General features: G+C 40.2%; 1 protein-coding gene across 1 annotated transcript in view; it reads right to left on the reverse strand.

The window, feature by feature from the left end:
- LOC149457847 (uncharacterized) overlaps positions 1–6,298 on the reverse strand; it is a 192,233-nt gene extending 185,935 nt beyond the window's left edge. The window contains 1 exon segment of the mRNA XM_089683085.1: positions 6,181–6,298. Within this exon segment, the coding sequence (XP_089539211.1) occupies positions 6,181–6,265 (85 nt within the window). The 5' untranslated portion in view covers positions 6,266–6,298.
- Between the last annotated feature and the right edge of the window lie 4,037 nt (positions 6,299–10,335).

The following is a 10,335-nucleotide window of genomic DNA, read 5'->3' on the forward strand; positions in this document are numbered from 1 at the left end:
ATTTTATGAGTCCACATAAATGTTTTAGTAATATCATCTTCCTAAGAAATTTGATATTGGACTTATCGGGACATGTATCCCTAGACATAGTTTTTCCAGAGCTGTAAAAGGTCTGTGTATGGGACCATTCTGTAAAAGGTTTGTATACAATTCCTAAACAGGAAATACACCAGCCAGTTTCCCTGCACCTGATCGGTACCCGCAGACTATTCCATTAAGCATTTTATATTCTTCTCTGAAAGGACATTATATATTGGAGAGATGGAGAGGGAGGTCTACTTAAGTAGTCCCTGTGTGTGTAGTCCTGGTGGGAAATCCGGGTTACCCAGGATTGATGTCGTTGAGCTTACATATGTCGGGATGGCTATTGTTTTTAAGTGATTCCACATTTTTGGAAGCAGTGATAATAACAAGGGCAATTTAGTCTTTATTGGACATTTTTAATAGGTATTATAGGCAGTAACAAAGGCTGTAGTGGGGATAGAAGAGCCTCTATCTGCATTCATTGTTTCTGCTTTGAATGATATACTGTATGCTATCTATGCTGTAAGTCTAGCCATATGGGCTGCTTTCTGGTAAAGTGCTAAGAGTGGTAATCCTAATCCTCCTCGGTGTTTCTTCCGTATAAGAACATCCATTTCTAATCTTGGTTTGGAACTGGCCCATATATATTTTAAAAGTGCAGAGTGTACTGTTCCAAAGAACTTTTTAGGATTGCTTATATTGTATAGTATCCAGTGCCTGGACAAGATCATCTAGAGCCGGGGGTGAACATGCCAAATTGCACCTCCCTCTCCCAAGATGTATGGGCATTATGTGTTAGTAAAAATCCCCCCCCCCAAAAAAAAAAAAGAATCGAGAACTAATCTGCATGCTTACCCCCTAAGCATACATTTCCCCTGCAGGTACAAATCTGCCTCCTCTTGAAATCCCCTTCCCAGCATAAATCCTCTTATTCCCTATTTGCCCCATCACAAATCCACCTCCCCAAAAAAATATTCCCCCCTAGTACAAATCCTCTACCCCTAAATTTTTACCTCTGAGCACAAATCCTCTCCTCTCCCCTCCACTCCAAATCCCCCTTCCCAGCACAAATTCTCCTCAGTCCTCTATCCTAACACAAATATCACCAAATTTCCCCTCCTACCACAAATACCCCCAATTATCCCTGTTGGCACAAACCCCCCCCCACCACCACCACCACCACCATATTACCTTTTCTAACACAAACCACCCCAAATTCCCCCTCCTAGCACCAATCTTCTTCCCCAATTCCCTCTCCAAACACAAATCCCCTCAAATCACCACTCCTAGCACACCTCCCCAAATTTCCCCTCCTAGAACAATTCTTATCCCCTGCAAATTGCCTTTCCCAACTAAAATCCCATTGCCTCAACCTCATTGTGGTGCCCCCCTACCTCACATGATGCCACAGTGCCCAGGGCACTCCTGCCCACCCCCTGTCCAGGTCCTGATAGTATCCCATTCTGAGTCAAAGTCTGACAGAAAGGGCCACACTAGGCGATCAGATGCTTTTTCTGTGCCTACTGCTAAGAGGCAGAGAGGTATTGTGTTTATCTTAGCGTAGTCCATTAGAGTTAAGGCTTTAGTGGTATCTTTCACCTCCCTAAATGGAACAATGCCTGTCTGGTCTAGATGTATAAGAAATGGAATGAAAGATTTTAAGCACCAGGCAATAATCTTAGAGAAGATCTTTATATCTATATTTATAGGTGATATTGGGAGGTAGTTGGAGCAAAGGGAGGAGTCTCGTCCTTCTTTAGGAATATCGGTGTTTGGGCCTCTTGAGTTTGTCTAGAAAATAGAATCTGAGACCGCATTGTATGTACAGTACGTGGTAAAGTTGAGGAAACGTGGTCCTCCAGGGTCTTATAAAATGCCCTGAAAATCCATACGGCCCTGGGCTTTTACATAAAGAGGAATCCCTCAAAGGTGTATCCCTCTGAAGACGTGTATGTGCACAAAACACGTCGTGTGGACCTTACATGCCGCCGAGTCCATGTTTGGCTCTGAATTATTGGTTCTGTGTGGTAAGCAATTCCCCCAGCAGGGCATAACTCTTGGCCAGCAATCTAATTCATTGTGAAGATACACCAGAGGATTCCAGTTTTGTCTGCAGTGTCTGATTATGCTTCACTTTCTTTGGCTTCTGGTGAGTGCATTGTGGTGACGGATTGCACTGAAGGTCGGTCACTTTTTTGGATTGCTAACACAACTACTCCTGGATTGCTTATCTCTGCTCTTCTTTTTTCATTGGATTCTTTTATAAACTTTATTTATTTAGTAATTATCTATTATTGCACTCAGCACTTTCACTTTATTTGGTGTAATATTTATGTATTTATTGATCTTTAGTCACTATATATTATATGCACATAATAGATATATCTACTGTGGAGATAATGATTTTTTTCCTTCCTGGATGTATGCTTTCATTCAATATTTGGATTACACTTTATTTTAGCTCTGCACTATTTGCTGTATATATTTGCTTTATGGCAATGCTCTAGAGCACAAATATCCTTCACTAGTGTAGATATTTGATTGGATCTTTCCTTCTTCAATTTTCATCCTAATTGAATTGATTAACCCCTTAAGACACATTTGAATGTTTCCCATTTAACCTCCCTGGCAGTAAGATTATTTCAGATTTTTGGTGCTGAAAGCGGTACCATTATTTTGCATGGAAATTTTGCATTTTATATTGTAGGCCTGTAATTCTTAGGAATAACTCACTGAAATCTGTCCGAATAAGAGTCTAGTAAACATCCCAGGGAAGATAAAACTTAAAACACAAAATCATAAATTATAATTTAATAAATAATCATAAAACATATTATAATAATTTAATTCAATAATATAATCAAACCAAAAACACTGAAATGTGAAATATAGCGCCAAGTTTGCCATCACTGACCAAAGTCACAGAATCGTTTTCAGTGTCTGATGATGAATTTCCCCCACGAATCATTATCACTCAATTCTGCAAGTGGTTCTAATTTACTATCGCTGTTCTCTAGCCGGTCTAAAACCACTTTTGACCAAAAGGGACACTTTTTGGACGCCATGGACATTTCTCAGTTTTCAGGCAGAAAGAACAGTAAAAATGCAGGCAGGGTGCAGGACAAAGCACTCGGGACAAAATGTATGTGAAATGGTTTGATACAGGAATGTTATACTATGTGATTTTAGTGTATTTAGTGAATGTCACTTTTTGTCATTTTCAAATTTCACGCTGTTCTGTCCCCCGTACGTCCCAATGCTCGCAGAGGACCCAGATGACAGATGCCGGAATTGGCCGGAAGACATTACAGGGAACACTGCAGGGGGGCATCGCGGGAGCGCAGGACAAGGTAAGTGAAGAAGGGATGGCGGATTAGCACCGTATGGTATTCCCGAGTGTAGCTCGGGGTTACCGCTTGTGGTACTGAAACTTTACCCCGAGCAACACTCAGGAATACCGCCAGGGGGGTTAATTGACAGTTTAGTGGGGTCTGTCAGATGGGTTATTCTGAACTCCTCTATGGTCCCCCTTAGGACCTGTAACACACGCTCTTCTCTTAGTAATGATTCATTCAATTTCCATGCAGAACAAGTAGGAAGACCAGATAGTGATCTCATCTAAACTGAATACCAATTTGGGAAGCAGATCGCCAACACGATAACAAATGTGAAATAAAAAATGATTTATCCTACTATATGATATGTGTGGCACCGAGAAGAATGTAAAGTCCCTCTCACTGGGTGCAATACCCGCCAGACGTCTACTAATAGTAGTAGATTGGATCCTTCTTATTCTGCACGTTTCCCTGATCTCAGATCAAATATATCACAGACTGAATCTGACAAATGTCTTTTTGCACCAAAGTAACAGATTACATTTAAAGGGAAAAGAAATGAGTACATTAGATGACTGTATTGGTGGTCACACACTTATTCATACGATCATACAATCCATCATTCAATGTCACTAAAATAATCAAATTACATAAAAAGTCACAAATCAAAAGCCCTCCATTCAGTTGTTTTTGAGCTCTCAATAGATTTCAGCTCTGCAAAGTCAATCAGCCGTGGTGGAATTTGTCCGTTTCTGATCAACCGAACAAATATCTGTGTCAGAGAACTGACTGTAATTCAGATTGATTATCATTTATATGATAGCTGGGATTTTTGATCAATATTTTCAGTCAATTGCAGTGAGTCCCATCTGATACTTGTGCAGTTCCACTTATTAATTATTCAGTAGTGATGTACTCCAGGATTCATTGTTATTAGTGGTGTACCCCAAGGATCAGTGTTATTAGTGGTGTACCCCAAGGATCAGTGTTATTAGTGGTGTACCCCAAGGATCAATGTTATTAGTAGTGTACCCCAAGGATCAGTGTTATTAGTGATGTACCCCAAGGATCAGTGTTATTAGTGGTGTACCCCAAGGATCAGTGTTATTAGTGATGTACCCCAAGGATCAGTGTTATTAGCGGTGTACCCCAAGGATCAGTGTTATTAGCGGTGTACCCCAAGGATCAGTGTTATTAGCGGTGTACCCCAAGGATCAGTGTTATTAGCGGTGTACCCCAAGGATCAGTGTTATTAGCGGTGTACCCCAAGGATCAGTGTTATTAGCGGTGTACCCCAAGGATCAGTGTTATTAGCGGTGTACCCCAAGGATCAGTGTTATTAGCGGTGTACCCCAAGGATCAGTGTTGTTAGCGGGGTACCCCAAGGATCAGTGTTGTTAGTGGTGTACCCCAAGGATCAGTGTTATTAGTGATGTACCCCAAGCATCAGTGTTCTCTTAGTGGTGAGGTTGGTAGGTCTATAGACTACTAGATTATTATTCCCAGTGTGGTTCTTTCTTTTATCAGTTTTAGTAAAAAGAATGCCAAGTTGCAGTTTCTAAAGCAAGCAAAATTCTTTGTGTATAAGAGGTATAGGCTCCAGAGAGAGTGAGAAAAACATCATCTGACCTGTACAAATCATTAGTAGACCTCATCTGGAATAGGCAGGTCTGTTTTGGGTTCCAATCCACAAAAATGATATTGGGAGCATGAAGGAGCTCAACTATGAGGAAAGATTAGCTGAACTGAATTTATTCTCTCTTGAGAAGAGGAGAATAAAGGAGGGATATGATCACCATGTATAAATACATACTGTAAATGGTTCATATAGTAAACTTGATTTAGAATTATTTACTTTAAGGTCATCATAAAGGAAAAGAGTGCATTCTGTATGTCTGCTGGAAAAGAGTTTTAACCCCCAGATCTGTCTTCATAGTAAGAGATGTGGAATAGACTCCCTCAGAACTCGTTCTGACCAGCTCAGTAGATTGTTTTAAAAAAGAGCTGGATGCATTTCTAAATGCAAAAAGTTTAACTGGAATTATAAATAATAACACCGGGGTTTGTTGATCCAGGAAATCTCTGACTTTTCCACGCTGGAGCAGATTGGATCATGCTTTATATAGAGTTTTTTTGCCTTCCTCTGGATCAGATGTGGATATTGGGTTCTCTATATGAAATTTATTTATTTATTTATTTTATTGCTGAATGTGTATGGACTTGAGTCTTTTTTTTTCAACCTGACTAACTATGCAACTATATTCAGCGATTGGTGGAAACATAAATGGAACTGCAGTCTCACTAGCAATTTGTCTGAACCTATTGCACAACCAACCTTCAATCCTCCCTGTTCCTTGCACATCAGTCTTTGGAAATTCCCTGCTAGGCTTTGAGAAGATCCTTCTTCATTAGTATATCTGATGCTGGGAAATTAGCAAATGCAATAAAAACCCAAAGCTCTATTGTATTATAACAAATCTATAACTATAAATCTGATTGGATACGGATCATATTGTAATTGCATTTATAGCTTGGAACCTTGTAAGGAAGGTCTGATCTTCTCATCATCTTCTTGTGTCTTCCCATGGACTTTATGAATCATGCTGGTCACATACAGGAAGATTTAGTTTTAGATATGATCCGACTGCCCAGCTATTTTACCAACCCCTGTGTAATGTGGTGGTCTACCTGTCTGGAAATTATGTGAATGGATTCTCTATGTGGGTCCTCATTTTGCATAGCTGTTGGTGGATTTTGTTGACCTTCCATATCTTATGAGTCTATTTTAGACAGAATAAATCTGTTACCACTGGGTACTCACCCTCCGTCATATTGTCCCCATCCAGTGCACAGAACAAGGTGACCCCATGTAGAAGGAGGAGAGGTAAAAGTAGACGGACTTCCATCCTGCAGGATGAGCACCGAGCAATGGAAGAAGAAGCAGTTTGTGAAACTGATAATAACAAATCTTTTTCAGTAGAAGGATGGAGCTGTTATCAGAATCAGATAAATTCTACTCATATCTGGATGTGTGTCGATGATATCTCACAATTCTGTACATTTGGTTACAATGATAACACTTGTCTTTAAGACAGTTACAGCTAGAAGTGCCACTTGTGTAAGCTGATGAATAAGCATGTGACAAACAGTCATTGTATCTCTTGGGGGATCTGATTTATTCAATAAATATCTAAAAATCTAATGTATTAAAATAATTATTCCTAATTGCATACTACCTGTAGTCTAAAGAAACCAAAAAGGTATTTTCTGTAATAGATAAAACAGTATACAAACCCTTTCAGTGGCCCAGTTCTGTCCATTCCAGGAGTGCAGGCTCCATTAGTCTCTTCACCATTTAAAGCCTACCTCCAGGTTTCATTTAACTTTTGTTTGTTGACCAAGCTTGCCACTCTTACATCACTGTATAGCATGCAATATCTGCTCTGACAGGGACTTCCCAAGGTCTTGGTGTTGGTCAGCCATTGACAGGAAGCCACAGGCCCTCAACATGAGGTGGTACATTACAAAGTTTGCCCTCTTCCCTGGCAAAGCACCTTGTTTCCATGTTGATGAGAACAAGGGCCTCTTTCCTACAATCCTATCCCTGTGGTTTTAGGGTCTGCAGACAAAGGGGGCTTCCAGATTCCAATAAGCCTCTAACAATATGGAGCACCCAGATACTGCATCCTCATATGAATGAATAAATGTACATAATACTCCTAGTGATGTATTTAAAAAATGTAAACTGTAAAAAAATAAGCAAAGACACTGTTTTTGACATTTTCCATCATAAAAAGCGATGCCTGATGTTTGCCCACCCGCTGAAAGAGTTTGATTGGATGGACCTGGTGTGAATTGGTAGGCACCTCAAGCCTTTTTTTGTGGTGGGTCTACCATTAACACATTAACATCCACACCAGTCCCACATCTAGGATAAGGGTCTGGCATAGATGAATGGAATCCCCGGCTGCTTTGTTTACAAACAGAACAAAGAGGCTGGGAACTGTTATTTTGCCAGCAGTTTAAGCTCATTTTTCTTTGTATATGTTGGTGTTGATGTAGTAGGTTGTATACATCATACAAATGAGCCACTTCAAAGGCAGTGTCGGGGCACCCGCCAGGCATGGCATTTAAATAAACTTTCATGTTAAATGTGTCACTTTGAGTATTAATAAAATCAGTGCTTTCAAATATAATTTAAAATGGTTGTAAACCTGGACCATGACAAATGAACAAAGCATATTTTTCGATAGTGTCTAAATTGTCTCAATCCAAAGCACTGAGTTTGAGTCATTTCTGGCAGGCTTCCCTGACTATAAGCAATCACAGGTGATAGGAGAGGGGCCTCCAGCACACAGCCTGTGATTGACGGCCTCAGCTGTGCATGTTTCCCTATGAGATTGTGCAGAGGGGTGTGTCCATTCATTTCACTCAGATCTCAGATTATATCCTGCTCTCCTGTCTGCGCTGTGCAGTGTATGACATCAGATTTCTGCCTCCAGCCTTCTTGAAGCTCAGAAGAGCTGTGTCAATTCTACACTTTAAATGGCTGTAGAGGGGAGAGGGCTGCAGATAAACAGCTACAACTTATACAGGAGGATTTGGACTTCTAGTATCACCTGAGGCTGGTCACCTCACTTGGTATATGTAAGGGTTTACAGCCAGTGAAAGAGCCCAATCCCCATGCAATTTGTTTGACAATTCCTTGTCTATTAGTTCAGAAACTATCGAAAACATGTTCTCTGAACAATGCTTGAAAAAAACCCAGGCGTTTTCTGCTCATCATTATTCACTTTAACAAAAAATGGTCTTTTTTCAGTGGAGATAATTTAGGGTTTTTCAGTTACTCTGTGTTTTTTTTTTTTTACATATTTGTTTTTTCTTTTTTTTTGACAGGGCTGTTATTTTACAATAAACTGCTTTTTTCTTTTATTTTGGTAATACATGGCATCCTATTAAAAAGTGGGCCTTTGTTTTAGGGTGGCATTTTAAGGTTTATATCTCCTTTTTTAAAGTTTTTTTTTTTTTTTTTTTATATTGATAGGGCCTTTCTAAGCTTGGTGTGCTCAATGTGGAGCCATGATTTCCCTGACCTTGGATTTGGACTTGACTGTTCTTGAAGCTGCCTTCTGTTCACTGCACATGGCTGCATCTTTTGAAAAAAATAGCATTGGGTGTATAAACCACCTCTCCTTATATCACTCACATTCACTGCTCTCCTCTATCCCCAGAGATGATGACATTTAGGCACACATCATTCAGCCCTATTATCCCTGATTAACCACTTGAAGACGTGACTGTTTCACCCCTTCCTGCCCAGGTTATGTTTCAGATTTCAGCATAGTCACACTTTGAATAATAGTTACTCGGGGGGGCATGCGCGGCATGGAACGGAGCAGCAGCTACTTGGCTCAGCTCTGCACACCGGACAGGAATCCTGCCATGTTAGACAGACTTCAGATAGATATTTACATTTCTTCTATCACCCCATCGATCTTCAGATCCTGTGCATGCCTGCCTCAAGGAGAAAACAGCACAAGAGTGCCCAGAAATCCCTAACTCAATACCTTATGCAGGAACAGGAAAAATCACACATGGCTCAAGATGGTTCTGGTGTCCTCTCAGCTCCACCTATATATTACCTTCATCAGATCATGATACAATAATCACTCCACAAGATCCTGAGTACTCTAATTCTCTCACTAAAGTTGATCTTGACAAGAGTTTAGAGAATATGTATCATAAAATAGCAGCTAAATTCCAATCAGAATTTCATAAGACTTCCAACACTCTCTCACAGGAGTTAGCTGCTCTAGGGGGCGCTCTGACAGGCTTGAGATGAAACATGATGAACTCAGCCTGGCTTATACAGATCTCAGCAGAGAACATGAATCCCTTTCACAGGCCTTTTCATTAGTTCAAGCCCAAGCTGAAGATCTTGACAATCGAAACAGGAGAAACAATCTCAGAATTTGTGGTATCCCTGAATCAGTTACAGATCTGATGGTTATTCAAATCACTATTACCTGACCAGGATCCCACAGCTTTCACTTGTGATCGCATTCACAGGGATCTTCGCCCCAAACCGCTACCAGATAAACCTCCGAGAGATCTGGTTCTTTGCATGAAGAAGAACTTTTTAATTAAGGAAGACATATTAAGATCTGCGAGGAACATTCAAAACCTCTTCTTAGATGGCGTTAAGATTCAAAGTTTTCCTGACATCTCACCAGCTACACTAGAGAGACGCCGGAAAATGAAAGAAGTGACAACATAATTTGCTTCAGCCAGGATCCATTATAGATGGGGTTTTCCTTTCAAACTCATCATTCCACATAATGGTTCTATATATGTTGCCACCACTCTGCAAGAAGGACTTGATATTCTAGTCTTCATGAGGCTGACACATCACCTAGACCACCAAACGCCTCGTCCAACACCAATTTGGTTCACTCTGGCTTCCAGATGTGACATATGTCATGTTCACCATGAGATGAAAAGTTAATTACTACAGTCTACTACATCATTATGACTGATCTTGAAGTAGACCTACACTAGTGTTGAAAACCTAGTTGAATAAGTTGAAGCGAAAGACCCTCTTTTTTTTGTGTTTTGTCTTTTGTCCTCTTCATACAACAGCTATATGATTATGGTCTGTCTCTTTGGTTATACCTTTATGATTTATAGTTTGTTGCTTAATGTTATGCTCCTTCTATGCAGAATTACGCTCCCTACCTCTGAGGTACATTGGTTTACAATTAAGACATTGCACCTTTCTGTTGTATAACTCATTTTTTTTCGCCGGTACTTCCCGTCCATTCCGTAGTAATGCAGCCCTATTCATACTTGGTGTATTCTCTTTTTAAGGTATTGCCAAGTTTGAATTTGGGACTTATTAGTCCCATAAGTAACAGATTGTTATCAGGTGCCGATGTGATCCTTGATCCATTTTTTTATGTATTTATGTTGCCTTATT

The sequence above is a fragment of the Staurois parvus genome, unplaced genomic scaffold, assembly GCF_062004578.1.
Source record: "Staurois parvus isolate SC_StPar_1 unplaced genomic scaffold, SC_StPar_1.0 ptg000301l, whole genome shotgun sequence".
Taxonomy (NCBI): Eukaryota; Metazoa; Chordata; class Amphibia; order Anura; family Ranidae; genus Staurois; species Staurois parvus.